Source organism: Pelodiscus sinensis, chromosome 5, assembly GCF_052426305.1.
Source record: "Pelodiscus sinensis isolate ZL-2025 chromosome 5, ASM5242630v1, whole genome shotgun sequence".
Lineage (NCBI taxonomy): Eukaryota > Metazoa > Chordata > Testudines > Trionychidae > Pelodiscus > Pelodiscus sinensis.
The window spans coordinates 38,624,175-38,640,942 of NC_143056.1; the positions used below are offsets into that span (position 1 = coordinate 38,624,175).

A 16,768-nucleotide genomic window follows, 5' to 3' on the forward strand; every position below is an offset into this window, starting at 1 on the left:
TGCTAGACTCTCTCCAATTTGTCCCCATCTTTTCTGTAGTAGGGGGAGGAGGGGAACTGGATGCAATATTCCAGATGTGACCCCACCAGCAGTGTTCCCTCTAAGCATGGCAGTGCAGCTTCCCAGGCGATTAATCAGCCCCGCCCAGTCAGTGAGCCTTTGACTAGGGCTGATTAATAACCTGTGATCTGCTGCTAAGGAACACTGCCAGCAAGAGCTGAATAGAGAGAAATAATCGCTTTCCTTGATCTGCTGATGATGCTCCTAGTAATGCAGCCCAATATGCAGTTAGCTTTCTTGGCAACACTGGCACACTGTTGACTCAGATTAAACTTCTTTCTCGTCCACTGTAGTCTGCAGGTCCTTTGCTGCAGAACTGCTGCTAGCCAGTCAGGCCCCAGCCTGTAGCAGTGCTTGGGATTCTTCTATACTAAGTATAGGATTATGCCCTTATCCTTGTTAAACCTCATCAGGTTTCTTTTGACCCAATCTTTTGGACCCAGTCTCTACTGTTTAGTGTATCTGCCTCTCTCTAAGTAACCTTAGCACTTACTGAGGTTGCAATCCATCCCATCATTCCAGATCATTAGTGAAGATGTTGAACAAAACTGGCCCCAGGACTAACTCTTGGAGTACTCTGCTTTTTACCAGCTACCAAGTAGACATTGAGTCATTGATCACTACAGCTGAGCCCAATAATTGATCCAGCTTTCTATCCACCATGTAGTTCATTCATCCAGTCTATACTTTAACTTGCTGGCAAGAATAATGTAGGAGACCATATCAAAAGCTTTACTAAAGTCAACATAAAGTCACATCCACCACTTTCCCCTATTCACAGAACCAATGATCCCATCATAAAAGGCAGTTAGGATGGTCATGCATGAGTTGCCCTTGGTGAATCCATGCTGAGTGTTCCTGATCACCACCTTCTCCTCTAAGTATTTCAAAATTGATGCCTTGAGAATCTGCTTCATGATTTTTCCAGGGACTGTGGTGAGGCAGATTGGTCTGTAGTTCCCCAGATTCTTCTGCTTCTCTTTTTTAAAGAATGGCACTACATTTGCCATTTGCCAATCATTCGGGACCTCCCCTGATCACCATAAGTCTTCAAAGGTAATGACCAATGGCTGTGCAATCACATCAGTCAACGCTCTCTACACCCTTGGATGCATTAGATCTGGCCTCATGGACCTGTGCATGTCCAATTTTTCTAAATAGTCCTTGATGTGTTCTTTTCCACTGAAGGCTGCCCACCTCTTTCCTATACTGTGCTGCCCAGTGCAGCAGTCTGGGAGCTGGAAGCTGACCGTGTCTATGAAAACTGAAGCAAATATATATATATATATATATATATATATATATATATATATATATATATATATATATATATATATAGCTTTGATTACTTCAGCTTTTCCCATATCATCAGTCTTTAGGTTGCTTCCCCCATCCATTAAGGATCCAACACTTTCCTTTACCACCTTCTTGTTGCTTACATATCTGTAAAATCCTTCTTGTTGTCCTTCACATATCTTGCTAGCTGCAACTCCAGTTGTGGCCTTCCAGAAAACACCCTTGCAGGCTTAAGCAATATTTTTATACTCCTCCCTAGTCATTTGTCCAAGTATCCACTTCTTGTAAACTTCTTTTTCGTATTTAAGCTCACTAAAGATTTCTCTGTTAAGCCAAGCTGCTCACCTGTCATATTTACTATTCTTTCTGAACATCGAGGGTATGTCTACACTACAGCGTTAATTCGAGTTAACTTAATCCGAAATAGTTAATTCGAATTAAGCTAATTCGAAATAACGCATCTATACACAAACTATTTCGAAATAGCATTTTGCTATTTCGAAATAGCGCGTCCACACTGAGTGGTCCCTGAACTGAAGTTAAGGCTGGCCGGAACCAGTGCCAGCAGGTTAGGACTTAGTGTGTTGGGCTGCTGTCTGAGGCTAACTGAGCTCTGTGCTTAAAGGGACCCGACCCCCATCCCGGACAGACAGTTCTCAGGGTTCCCTGCTTGCTTGTCTACCTCAATGAGGGACAGCAAAGCAGTCCTGTCTTGGAGTGCCCTGAGTGCCCGCACTCGGGTCACCACAGCACTCAGCCACATGGAGCCAGAGCTGCCCCTGGGCACACCAGTGCATCTCGTGGGGTCGTTGCCATCAGCCCAGCTGCACTTGCTGCAGGCTGCCATCTGAGGGCTGTCATGCTCCAGGAGGCCCTGCAAGAGATCTCCACCCTGAGGAGTCCGAGGAGCCATCCCAGTCCTCCCCACCAGGGGCTCGTGCCCCATTCCTCCCTCATGTCCTTCTACTTACCCCTCCTTAGCCCCCCTTCCTGATGTCAAACAAAAGACACATGTTCAAAAATAGAAACTGGGTTTATTGAACAAATCTGGGGGGGATGAGCCTCTGGGGAGACTGGGAAAAGGAGGTGGGAGAGGGGAAGAGAGAAGGTGGGAGAGGGGAGGAGGGAGCTGGAAGGGGGACGCAAGGGGAAGAAGGGGGAGAGGAAGCTCAGGGCCCAGGATTGGGGATCTCGCCAGAACAACTTGATTTTCATGCAGACCTGCTCCTGGGTTCACATGTGGCCTTTGGTGGCAAGGCTAGCAGCTATCCTGCCATAGACGGCTTGGTTCCTCCGTCTAGTGTGGAGATCATGGACGTTGGGGGCATCCCCCCCAAACCTGAATAAGGTCCATGATCTCACCCTGAACCAGGAAGGCGCCCACCTTCTCCAGCCCCTGTCAGGCTTCGGGAAGCTGGCAGACTGCTCCTGGGGAGCAGTGGAGGGCTGGCTGCCAGTGGCTTGCTGGCTCATGTTTTGGGGCCACTGGGTCAGGGGCCTCGGTGGCCACTGCTGGCTCTGGGATGGCAGGCTTGGAGCTGGCACAGGTACTGTGGCCAGGGTCTACCCTTTAATGTCTCCAGGGCTGGGGGAGAGGAGAGTAAGTTTTCCTGGTTGTGCCCAGAGTGGCCACCAGGGCTCCCTGGGAAGGGCTGGAGGCCCCCTATTTCGAATTAAGTGTCTATACAGCACGTAATTAGAAATAGCTATTTTGAATTTGGCATTATTCCTCGTAGAATGAGGTTTACCAAATTCGAATTAAGCACTCCGCTATTTCGAATTAATTTTGAAATTGCAGTTTGCATGTATAGACACTATTAAAGTTAATTTGAAATAATGGCTGCTATTTTGAATTAACTTTGCAGTGTAGACATACCCTGAGAGAGTTTCCTGAGCACTCAATAAGACTTCCTTAAACAGCCAGCCCTCCTGGACTCCTTCCCTCTTCATATTAGCCTCCCCGGAGATCACCTTTTCTCTCTCACCTGTTCTTACTGAGCAAGAAGCAATAAAACATCAGGCTACTCAGTTCATGTTTGTGTGCAGCTCTTCAACTGAACATAATTAGAGGGCAGTTTGATCTACCCAGTATTTTAATTTAATTTAATAGTGTAAAAGTTCATTTAGGGTATTCTTGTATCTTCTCTGACTGCAACTAAAGACAAATATTCATCATTCAGGACAAAAATTCTTCTCTAATAGCCAAACAGTGGATCACTTCTCTGAGATCTTGTTCCAGTGCTCTAGTCATGTAAATTACCCCACCAAGTCTCTGATATTCCTGTCATATCATAGTTCTTTGATCATGCCAAGAATTCCAGTTCTTCCTGTTTGTTTCTCAGGCTTCTTGCATTCATGTGTAGGACCTAAGATAATTAGCTAATTGCCCTACTTTCTCAGTATGAGTCAGGAGGCCTTCTCTGTTGCACCTTCCGCCTTCTTTTCCTCCCAGTATCCCACTTACCCACCTCACTAGGTTAGAAAGCTTGCCTATAAAGATGTTCTTCCCTCTGTTTGTTCGGTGCATCCTATCTCTTCCTAGCAATCCTTTTTCATGGGTGAAGAATCCAAAAGTGCAACCAGGCATTTACCTCCACAATTCGATGGCCCCTACCTGGACCTTTTTCCTTCGACAGGGAGGATGGACAAAAACATGATATGCACCTCACACTCCTTTATCCTTCTTCCCAGAGCCATGTAGTCTGCAGTGACACACTCACTGGTGGCCACGTGCAGAAGTAGGAAGGGGAATTCTAATTCCAAGCAAATAGCACACTTTTCAAGTTTCCTGGTCTGGATCCCAGATGGATGATTCTGTCCCCCCTTGGAAGAGTATCCCCAACCACCATCACCCGTCTCCTCTTCTTGAAAGTGGTGGTCATGCAGCCCTCACCCCTAGAACAATGCATCCCATGCCTTTCAGCTGATGGGGCCTCCTTCTGATCCCTTCCCTCCAATAATTCATCCAAATCATTATCTGCCATAGTATCTGTGCAGAGAGCCTAAAAATGGTTTCTTACCTCTGTCTGCATTGAGGGTACATGTGTTCTCCTCTTTCTTCTTCTGGACATCATATGCTGCCAGTTTTCTACCCTGCTCTGAGAAATGAGTGTTGATTCTACTCCAAAACCAAATGAATCACCATGATACATGTATAGGCTCTGTCCTGAGGCCCACAGCACCTCCTTGTTGTTAGCTGATGGCATGGATCTGTTGGAACCTACTATTCAACAGCTCTTCTACTCATAGCTGTTCTTTTAAAGGCTTCTCCAGTGTGGATGAATGGTGGTAGAGGTAATGCTGTGCTATCTTTCCCAAGTAATCAGCACAGAGATAATCATCCTCCCATAGCCCATAATTTAAAGCTATGGGTATTGACCAGAAGAAAGTGTTTCATCCAATAAGCTTTATTGTCTGGAGCAGCCTTTAAATTTCTGGCAGAGTGCAAAATTCAGTCTGTGTGTCTTTTTCTCCCCAGCACTGACAGACACTCTCACATCCCCAGATCACCTCCAAACCAGAAAGCCCAGAGGTTACAGCCCATTCTATCTGATTTTCAAATAGTTAAATTTTATTTTCCCCAAGAAGTTAATGGCATCAAACAGAATAACAAAGCAGCCAGTCTGTGCGTCATTTATCAAACAAACGAGGGACTGTGCTGAAAGTCCCATAGCAGCAGAGCCCTATAATTTGAAGATGTGCCCACTGATACATTTCAAGGCTTCTCAGTATACCATAAAAGTTTCCTCCCAGAAATTGCTCATTTCTTGCCATGTGTTTTAAAGTGCAATGGCTGCTCTATAGCTTTCCAAATGCAGAGCCCCTGACACAACTTTTCAGGAGACCACTCTGCTTTATGGCTCTCCTTGGGGATTTCTCCTGTGACCACTACCACCACAGACCTGGGGTACAGGTCATCCCCCAGTTTCAGATTTGATAATCATTTGAGGGGTTCTAAGGCAGCGAAAGGCTCAAGAACAAAAAGTCAAACCTCCAATATAGCATTTTAAAGCTTCATCTTTCTTCAGTTTGTATGCATGTGTGTGAAGCAGGGAGGGACTTCCGAGAAAATCTATGGTAAACTGATCTTCCTGCCTCCTTCCAGAGTTCTTCCTTGAACACTTGAAAAATGTGTTCTTGTGGACTCCAAGTATGTTAAGAGCCAGATAAATTGTTTTATTTGTTCATTTCCTGTCATTTCAGGGTTCCTTCTGGACTTTCTCAGTGAAAATAGGGCGAGGTCATTGTTCTGTTATTTAGAAAGACTCTAGTTACAGATATTTAAACAAGCCAAAAGCAAACAGCTTAACAGGTCAGATGAGGAAAGCAAAGCCTTCATCTCCCTCCCTCTTTCTCTCAGAGGGAAACCAAAGCCTCTGTGACCCTAAACATCTGATTTCCCATTCCTACCCCCCTCCACACACACCACCATATGCACATTATACTAATTAACCTCTTGCTTTAGTGCTGGCTGCAATTTTCTCATAAGGAACCCCATTGTGGGGTTGTTGGGAAGAAGGATTGAGAGGTGTCTGCAGAGCAGAGACCCTGCCATTGATGTGGGGAGAGAATAGATCTGGGTTCCAGAGCAGCTGTTTCCATGTCAGTAACTGCACAAAGAAAGAGAGGGGGTGGATGGATAGCATGCTGCAGGAGTTGAGGTAAAAGGGGAGCATTCTTGCACTGACATAAGAGAGCGCAGGCCAGGTAGAGGGCAAGAGGACAGCCGGCAGCTAGGAGGGTTAGCGGTGGGTCCTGGTGCCTGCAGTAGAGCAAAGGCCACAATAGAACAAAGGCCCCAGCTTGCTGCACTCTTCTGGCCGCATCACTCAGAAGAGGTTTGGGACTAGCCACACTCACCCACAGGAAGAGGAACCATGAGGCAGGGAAAACAAAGCAAGCTGGGGTCATGTTGTTCCACTTGCCCTGCCACTTCCAGCAAATAGGAGGGGAACCCCTGCTGCCATCCCCAACCCTGCTAGTCCCACCAGGCCATATCACTCGGGAGGAGACAGAAGAGGTGGGGCGGAGGTAGAACAAGGGCAGGGAGAGAGTGGGGTAGTGGCAGGTAGGGTTGCCAGGTGTCCGGTATTCACCAGTATTTTTGCCTCCTGTCCGGTAAAAAATTCAGAAAATACCAGCTACCTAAGATGTCTGGTATTTCTGCTTTTTTTCCCCAGCCAGGAGGCGAAAATGCCGGGTAGCTGGCAACCCTACAAACACTTAGCACCCGGCCTCTCCAGCCCCCGCCCCCAGACCCTATGGTTACCTGGTTCTGCAAGGCTGCCAGCACAAAATGGCTGCCGACCACAGGGAAGCAATGCTTCCCCTGGGTCTTAGTGCTCAACCGCTCCACTGTTCCTATCCCTGCACTCACTCTTAAAGGGGACATGCTGTTTTAATGCTGTTTTATTTAAATTTTTTTTGCTCAACAACTTTGGTCTCCACCCCCCCCCTTTTTTTTCCTTCAACTGAATTTTTTCCTGTTTGTGGGGTTTTTTTTTTGTGGGGTGGGGGGGTTTTCGGTATTTTTGTTTCAACCATCTGGCAACCCTAGTGGCAGGGCAGGGGAGGGGAGAGGCAGGGTCTGGGGAGGAAGTTGTCCTATCCCTTCCCTGGACTGAGGGATCATGTGGTCTCCTGCCTCCTTCACCAGTAATCCCTGACTAAAAGGCTCTGGCTGTAGAAGTTATAGTTACCAATGAAGACTCAGGTTGTAGGGACAGCCTGACTCCTTTTGTGGGATGCCTTCATATTTTGGACTTTTGTCATAGAGATCTGTTTTCAGCCTATAGCAGTTAGGAAGTAAGTCTGGGCCCATCAATTCCTACAGTGACCAGGGAATGGATTGACCATTCTGAATTTGAGAGATTGCTCTTCAGAGTTTTCAGCTCTTCCATATAGCCTTTATTTGCTGCCTTTACGGAACTGAACTGAATAAAAATAGAATTAACCTATTACTATTGTTATCTGTTATTAGTACTATTGTAGTAAGCACTATACAAACCCAGAATAAAAATTAAATTGAGCGCAGTGTTCCCCAACCTTGTTGGCTCAAAACCCATTTATAAACCCTGATAAGCTGCCATGACTCAGTAAGTAGCTTTAGGACAAAAAACATTTGGCTTACTAAATATTTCTTACCCATGGGTATAGACACATTAATGTAATAAACACTAAATAAGTACACTATGCAGATCATCTTGGCAGCTCCAGAAGCTCTTGTCCTACAATCTAGGCTCAGCTCCCACCTCAGAGCATTGGTACTCAACACTGGTCAGATTTGGCCTAGCCACTCTGTCATGATGATGGGTGGTGCTGGCATGGCCAAATTTGATTGAATGGCCTTACAAGCCCAGTGCATGGGGACTGCCTAAGTTCCTCCATCAGTAAAAGGGGCACTGTACCCTCCCTAATTGGGCTGTTGTGAGCACAATTATATTAAAGATTGTGAGGTGTTCAGATACTTTGTTGACTGAGGCCATAGAAGTACCTAAGGTAGACAGATTTTTTTTTAAATCCATTTAAAATTATTATAACTGAGTTCTGTCTCTTCTCAACCATGAGGAACATGATATGGCCTCTTTCAGTGGCAATAGAGCTGTAGGATATTTAAATTGTGGCTACATTGCAAATATTATAGCAGAATTGAAGAACCTATGGTAGGTGTAATGAGTAATGGCTACCTTTGTTTCACTGTAATATAATGGAGACGGGGCAAGAAGTTTGGGGAAATGTTTGGATCTCTGGCTTGGGCCCACAATAATCCTTCCATTCTCCTCCACCCCCATGTGCTGTACTCTTTTGCATGGCATAGTCAAGGCAAATTATATTATCTTGAGCAGGCAAAAAAAGAGTATTTTGTTTGACTTTCAGCAAATTATCCAATTTAGCAGAGCTCTGATGGAGTTGTTCTTGTTGGATAAGCATGGATATATGTGTAGAAGACATAAAGACTTTTAAAACACACAAGAGGTGAAAAAGTAGGTGTCCCTAAACCATCATGACTTTTCCAGAATATGGAAAAAGCAATGTTTCAAATGTATCGGAAGCAACTAGAGACGTTTACGTTATTTGTTGTGAATCATTTATTTGACAATATTGACTATTTACCCCTCCTCTTTTATATTATTTGTGTCACATTACTAATAATACAGGTCCCCTCATATGGACTATGTTTCCTGATTGCTTGGTCTAGGTTTTATAAAAAGGAGGACTTCCTTGTAGTTACTTAGCATTTCCATGGTGTCTAACATCAGCATGATTTATACGGGTTATGTAGACACATTCAGGATCCCAAACGACATGCTCCACTACTGCTTTATCAGCCATCTAGGAAACCATACATAATCAGTTGAGCAGCCAAACCAAGTTTATTTTTCTTCATATTTCCACACTTAGATGCCACAGAATCAGGAGCTTCATAAGCACCTGATAGGTAGGGAGTGAATTCACACAGAGATAATGCACAGTTGTAATGTGATACTTTACACCCTTTGGAGGAAAATGCTATACAAATTGAAAAAAACAACAAATGGTCTGGTAGCACTTTATAGACTAACAAAACATGTAGATAGTATCATGAGCTTTCGTGGGCACAGCCCACTTCTTCGGTTATGTCATAACTCCTGTCATTTGAAGAAGTGGGCTGTGCCCACGAAAGCTCATGATACCATCTACATGGTTTCTTAATCTGTGAAGGGCTACCAGACCATTTGTTGTTTTTTTCTGTAACAGACTAACTTGGCTACCCCCTGAAGCTCCCATACAAATTGATGGCGCTATTCCAATTGCTGCATGTGGGTGTTTTTAGATGAGGATCTTTAAAAATATAAAATCATGTGCAGCGCTCTTTAGAGATCCCCCTTCTGCTTTTTTTTCTTAAGAGGAGTGGTTTGTCACAATGCCTTTAGCCAAACTCATTCCTCCTTCAGACACAGAGTAGTTAAGTATTCTGACCCCCCAAAATGGCTGCATTTTGGTGGAACTGTATATATAGCTTGTGAAATGTGTTAGTACTCTATCAACTAACCTGACAGATTTTATGCTCTTAGAAATAGAAATTTTCCTCACTATGATTTAACTTCCATTTTTTAAATTATGCCTTTTTATCGCTCATTGCTTCTTTTACTTGGTTGTTAAGCCACGGTGGCACTTTTTTGGTTCTCTTACTGTGTTTTCTAATTTGGGGTGTACATTTAAGTTGGGCCTCTGTTATGGTATCTTTGAAAAGTTTCCATGCAGCTTGCAGGGATTTTACTTTTGTGACTGTACATTTTAATTTCTGTTTAACTATCCTCCTCATTTTTGTGTAGTTCCCCTTTCAGAAATTAAGTGCCAAAGTGTTGAGCTGCTGAGGTGTTTTTCTCACCACAGAGATGTTAAATTTTATAACTAGTGCAAAAATATAATAAGAAAAACCAAAAAGGTGTTGAAGAACTCAAAACTCAAAAAAGTAATAGCAAAATGTTTTTAAGTATATCAGAAGCAGGAAGGCTGCTAAATAACCAGTGGAGCCAATGGATGGTCAAGATGCTAAGGGAGCACTCAAAGGCTGTGTCCAGACTCAGGGGTTTTTCGAAAAAAGTAGCCTTTTTTTGAAAAAACTTCACCTGCGTCCAGACTCAAGCCGCGTCCAGACTCAAGCCGCGTCCAGACTTGAGTCCAGACTCACCTGTGTCCAGACTCAAGCCGCGTTCTTTCGAAATTAAATCGAAAGAACGCGGCTTTTCTTTCGATGGCGGTAAACCTCATTTCACGAGGAAGAACACCTTCTTTCGAAAGTTCCTCTTTCAAAAGAAGGCGTTCTTCAATGTAAATAGGGCTTCTTCGAAAGAGAGCATCCAGACTCACTGGATGCTTTCTTTCGAAAAAGCAAGCCGCTTTTTTGAAAGTTCAATGTGCAGTCTAGACGCTCTCTTTCGAAAGAGGCTCTTTCGAAAGTAACTTTCGAAAGAGCCTCTTTCGAAAGAGGCTTGCAGTCTAGACATAGCCAAAGACAATAAAGTCATTGCAGAGAAACGAAATGAATTATTTGCTTCAGTCTTCATGGCTGAGGACGGTAGGGAGCTTTCCGAACCTGAGCCATTCTTTTTAGATGACAAATCAGAGGAATTGTCCCAGATTGAGGTGTCATTAGAGGATGTTTAGGAACAAATTGATAAACTAAACAGTAACAAGTCACCGGGACTAGATGGCATTCACCCAAGAGTTCTGAAAGAACTCAAATGGGAAATTGCAGAATTATTAACTGTCATTTGCAATCTATCCTTTAAATCAGCGTCTGTACCTAATGACTGGAAGACTGCTAATGAGATGCCAATATTTAAAAAGGGCTCTAGAGGTGATCCTGGCAGTTACAGACCAGTTGGTCTAACATCAGTACCTGGCAAATTAGCTGAAACTATAGTAAAGAATAAAATTGTCAGACACATAGATGAACATAATTTGTGAGGGAAAAGTCAACATGGTTTCTGTAAAGGGAAATCATGACTTACTAATCTAGTAGAATTCTTTGAGGGGGTCAACAAACATGTGCACAAGGGGGATCCCTCAAAGAACTCTAATAGATAAGTAAGGCATGATTTGTTATGGGATAAGAGGCACGGTACTCTCATGGACTGATAACTGGTTAAAAGAAAGGAAACAAAGTGTAGGAATAAATGGTAAATTTTCAGAATGGAGAGAGGTAATTAATGGTGTCCTCCAAGGGTCCGTACTGGGACCAATCCTATTCAACCTGTTTATAAATGATCCAAAGAAAGGTGTAAACAGTGAGGTGGCAACATTTGCAGATGACTTTAAACTGCTCAAGATAGTTGAGACCAAAGCAGACTGTGAAGACCTTCAAAAAGATCTCACCAAACTAAGTGATTGGGCAACAAAACTGGCAAATGAAATGTAATATTGATAAATATAAAGTAATGCACATTGGAAAAAATAATTCCAACTACAGGCAGTCCCTGAGTTACGCGGATCCGACTTATGTTGGATCCGCAGTTCCGAACGGGGCTTTTCTCGCCCCAGAGGATGGGAGCGGCGGGACGCCCAGATGTGCTGCGGACCCGCCGCCCACGTCCTCCGGGGCGAGAAAAGCTGCTCCGCGTCTCCCTGGTCTGCTGGAGGGGGCTCCCCCCAGCAGACCAGGGAGACGGGGAGCAAAGCCGCAGAGGACCTGGGCGGTGGGACCACAGTGCGTCTCGGTCCCGCCGCCCGCGTCTCCCTGGTCTGCTGGGGGGGGGGGGGGCGCAGCTAGTGCATGCCCCCCCCCCCCAGCAGTCCAGGATTTTCTCCGGACGCCTGTGGTAGAGCAGCTGGGGCGCTGCCGGTTGGTCCTGCAGCGCCGCTCTGGGCGCTACTGGACCAACCCGGCAGCACCCCAGCTGCTCTGCCCCAGGCGTCCCCAAGTCAGCTGTTGCTGAAACTGACCAGCGGCTGACTACAGGAAGCCTGAGGCAGAGTTGCTCTGCCCCGGGCTTCCTGGAATCAGCCGCTGGTCAGTTTCAGCAGCGGCTGAATCTGGACGCCAGTTCCAACTTACATACAGATTCAACTTAAGAACAAACCTACAGTCCCTATCTTGTACGTAACCCGGGGACTGCCTATATACATATGACAGGATGGGGACTAATTTAGCTACAAGTACTCAAGAGAGAGATCTTGGAGTCATTGTGGATATTTCCCTGAAAACATCCACTCAATGTGCAGCAGCAGTCAAAAAAGCAAATAGAATGTTAGGAATCATTAAAGAAGGGATAGTGAATAAGACAGAGAATATCTTATTACCTCTATATAAAACCATGGTATGCCCACATCTTGAATACTGCATATAGATATGGTCATCAAATATCAAAAAGATATATTGGCATTGGAAAAGATTCAGAAAAGGGAAACAAAAATGATTAGGGGTGTGGAATGGGTTTCATATGAAGAGAGTTTTAAAAACTCGGATATTTCAGCTTAGAAAAGAGGAGACTAAGGAGGGACATGATAGAGGTCTATAAAATCATGACTGGTGTGAAAAAGTGAATAAGGAAAACTTATTTATTTGTTCCCATAACATAAGAACTAGGCAGTAGGTTTCAAACAAACAAAAGGAAGTTTTTCTTCATGAAACGCACAGTCAACCTGTGGTACTCCTTGACAGAGGATGTTGTGAAGATTGGGACTTTAACAAGGTTTGAAAAAGAGCTAGATAAGTTCGTGGAGGTTAGGTCCATCAATGATCAATAGCTAGGATGGGTAAGAATGGCATCCCTAGCCTCTGTTTGTCAGAGGCTGGAAATGGATGACAGGAAAGGGATCACATGATGATTCTCTGTTCTATTCACTCCCTCTGGGGCATCTGGCATTGGCTACTGTCAGAAGACAGGATACTGGGCTAGATGGACCTTAGGGCTGACCCAGTATGACCGTTCTTATTATTAAAATACTGAAGGAGTTTTCAATTAATTTTTTTTTTTGTTTTTTTACATTATGAGACTTAATTACCGTGTTTTAGCACATATAATCCATGGGTTATGCATGGGTGCGGGTTATACATGAGTGTGGGTTATATACACTAATTTACAGTACACTCTTTTTTGGCTCTTTGCAGAATTTCTAATTCTAACTCTGCTCTCCATGGACTGGCATTGACTGCTCTCAGCCTTTCCCAGAAGCATTAGGTGAAGATGAGCAGCCTGTCCCAAGCATGACGTCATTAGCAAATGTCATTGCTTCTCACCAGTCAGAGTGGGTCTCCTTCAATGATGAGCTGCTCCTGCCAGTCACTTCACAGGGTATGTTCCCTCAGATTCCTTAATAGCCCTTTAAGACTGTTTTAAAATTAAATTGGCCCCTCTACTGAGACAGGTTTGATCTCATGAGACCGGCCTTTTGAGTGTGAACAAAGGAGGCCAAGTTACTTACTACTTCCCCTGCGAAATAGAGAGATCTGGGTAAAAATATCAAATGCTGTATGTTAAGAAAAATGTTTTATAAATGTCCTTTCATAGAACCCAGTTCTGCTTCAGTTACACAGTTCTCACTGACCGTGTAGGATGTTTAAAAGTAAGGGCAGAACTAGGCCTGGTGTGAGATTAAAAGGCGGGGGAGAAGAGGCTGTTCACCTATATTTAGTGAGAGACTTAGCAGAGACTGCTACTGGACTTTGCAGGAAATAATAAACTAATGACTGCTACACTACCTTCAAGTCCAAGAGTTGTCTCTCATCAATCAGAAATATTGTCAGTAAACATTATATGTAATTCCTTTCCTGCAAAAATGGGTCCCCTGTGTGTCTGAGTTGCTATATATATTAATATAATGAACATTTTTTTTATTTCTCTATGATTATGATGTTATTTATAAAGGGTTATTTCAGAGGAGATAGCTTTTCAGATGAATGTGGACATGACTTGGCACAAGATAGAAAGGCTGCTCAGATGGCAGGAGCTTTATTTCTTTCAAGGCCTGCAGTGGGCAGCCAACAAATTTTCACTGTGAAACCTGTATATTCTATGTCCTCTCTTTCATGTGCACACCAGCCTTGTTTAGTGCAGGAAGATAACAGTATGTTATCTAACAAATTTTTAAACACTACTTAAGCACTGATGTAGATAGGGTTTACTATTCTTTAAAAAATGTGTTAAATTGTCATAGTTGACCCAGGCAAGGAGTCCAAAGTCAACCACACCTAGTCAGTATCTCCGGTGAAGAATATTGATATTTCTGTATGTTTTGTCCCTACTTTTAGGTGGCACCAAAGAGCCTCTGGAAAGATGTTTTTCCTCCTCCGACACCTCCTCAGAAGATAATTGTAATGTGGGTGGAGAGTTTCAGGACCTCTCACAAACTGAGTTGAGTGATGCCGGGGACAAGTCTGTGGTGGATTCTGCATCAGTATCTCTACTTGGGAACCATGTGTGTCCCACATCTGAGCTATCTTTGTCTATCAGTACCTGGGTTCGTTTTGAAGATGTGCCGTGGACCAGCACTTTACCAGCTCACACACAAACAGGTGGGGGAGCATCATGCAAAGGTCTGTTACAGTAATACAGCAGCAGGCAGTATGGGGCTAAATAAAAATGATAGACTTTCTTTTAACCTTTTCCTCAGCGATCTCTGTAGCTGAAACAGCACAAGTCATAACTGAGATTAACCCAGGTGATACTAACACAATTTCAGACAAAGTAATAACTAGTTTGTGCCCTTCCCCTATGTATCAACTACATTTCTGATAGCAGCTTTGGGAGAGAAACTAGCTATTTGAGACAAGATAGGTCAGAACTAAAATTAGCCTGTGGATTTATGAACAGCAGCATCGAAGATGAAGGGGGAAGTGACTGAATGACGAAAGGGTAAACAGTCCATCCAGTCTCTGGTTTCTCCACTGAGACTTCCAACAAAGTGGAGTGACAAAACAGCCCACTGGAAAATGGAATAGGACCGGTCTCTGCTCGTGTAGAGTAGGCCACCAAATAGCTATCTGATCAATTCTTGGTTACAGTCACACTGGTGACCTAGATGTGCATCCTTTCTTTCATCGGGGGCTGATGCTTTCTTTGTATTCCCTGATGCATTATTCCAATTGCTGATTTGCTTCTGCCAGTTGTTCCCTTCCTAAGCAGTATCAAGGGGAGAGGGCTGCTCATTGAGGTCACTATACTCTGTTACGGACTAATTAGCTGCCTGGAATGCTGATGACAAAGGAGTATAAATGGCCCCTTATTCTAGAGCTGGTTCCAACAAATTGAGGACTTGTCCAATCCTGACACTGATCCAAGATACAAGAGTTGACATGTGACATTTTCTTCCACCAGCTGCCTTGCACTGCTCTACCAAACCAGTTAGGGTGGGGAAGGCAACAGAGAACAGTTCAATTAATAGTAGTTGGAGATTTTCTGGCCTTTCAAGAAGGGTTGTATAATCATGTGAAATGCCCCATGTCAGGGCTGTAAGAGTCAGAGAGGTAAGACCTGTGGAAAATAAGGACAAGTTTCCAAAAAAAATAGCTCTGCCAGTGTAATGCAGCCTGTACTTCACACCACATGACACTTGGGCATGAGTAGCAAATGACGCTTTCACTTCAAACTGTCCCATCAGGCAGTGATCCCCAGGCATGGTAGCACTGTGTCACCTATCTTCCCCCCAACCCCGGCGTATCCCACCAGACTCCACTGCTTCCCCCCTGTAAGGGGCCTTATCCACTCCCACTCTGCAAGCAGAAATCTCCAAATTTTCTCTAGAAGCCAGCATCATGCTTAGCAGAGGAGTAATAAACAGGGCACCAAGATGCGATTCCTGCAAACACCCCATTCTGTCTACCTACTTCCCAAGGTGGGGAGGAACATATATTCCACTTTCTGCCATTCCCTGGCTGTAAGCACAGTCTTCTCTTTTTTCCTGTCCCCTCTCTCCAATTTGCAGGCAAGCTTGATTGGCAAAGGTGCCTGCTTTGGGGCAATTGAACTTCAAAATTATTTTAGTCCCTTGTTTTAGAGGTGACTTTCCCATTGCACCTATTGCTAGATCCCTGTCCAAATCTGAAGAAGCAGAACTGAGGTCTGTGTGAGAATCTGGCTGGTCCTGTTGCCATGTGCATAAAGTGAGAGCTGCAAATAATATCTCCGCCACTCGGCATGGGCCTGTGTCCATAGTTCTGTAGTCTGTACCACTGCGCTGTGTTTCTGCACCCTTTCACCCTTCTCCCCCTCCCCCCCCCCACCAAGTACTCATATGCCAGCTATTGAATTGGTATAGTCTGAAAGGCAGAGAAAAGTGTGGCTGTGTTGGGATAGGCTTTTCTGAGGGAGAGGGAAATGCTGGGCATGTCTGGTATGGCATGCTTTCAGACCTGATTTTAAAGAGGGCTTGGCCTCCTCAGCAGTGGAGATATGATCCTGATTCTAATCTAGAGGCTCTGGAGATGGAGAAAATTTCAGTCGTATTTGCAGTCCATTAGTGTAGAAAGAGGAAGTAAATGATATGCCAGTTCTTGGCAGATCTCTAAAACCAGCTAGTTTCCATCAGTGCTGACTGCTATCTTCTGAGTGCTGTGCTTGATGTCTTAGGAAGTATCAATGCAGCAGAAACAAAGCATGACTTTGAGATAATAAGCTTTGTGTGTCTGCATAAGTTCTCGCTGATGGTTTTTTGTTTTTTGTTTTTTTGTTTTTGTTTTTTTGAAGTTTGCATCTAAAGACTATATGCTAGATTCTTAGCTGGTATAATTTGACATCGCACCATTGACTTCTAGCCTTCTGAATATATACAATCTTCTCATCAAATGACACAGTCATCTGAAGGGTGAAGTGGAATTATTCAAAGTATAAAGCTGTGTGGCTGTTCTAGCCCACATGGCCTATTTCTCCCTGCCCCACTTTCCAAGTATGTATATTTGGCAGTGTCTCCTCCTGTCAGCTTCTGATTA

At 44.2% G+C, this 16,768-nt stretch overlaps 1 protein-coding gene across 5 annotated transcripts in view; it reads left to right on the plus strand.

Moving 5' to 3' along the window:
* The window catches only part of STON2 (stonin 2), a 132,668-nt gene that overhangs the window by 24,542 nt on the left and 91,358 nt on the right, over positions 1 to 16,768 (plus strand). For all 5 annotated transcript variants that reach the window (XR_012903349.2, XR_012903348.2, XR_016349604.1 and 2 more), the window contains exons 2-3: positions 12,953 to 13,136; positions 14,093 to 14,356. Coding sequence is in view for 2 of the 5 variants with exons in the window: in XM_075926762.2 (XP_075782877.2) it covers positions 13,049 to 13,136; positions 14,093 to 14,356 (352 nt within the window). In the remaining 3 variants the exon portion in view is untranslated. The remainder of the gene's footprint in view (positions 1 to 12,952; positions 13,137 to 14,092; positions 14,357 to 16,768) is intronic.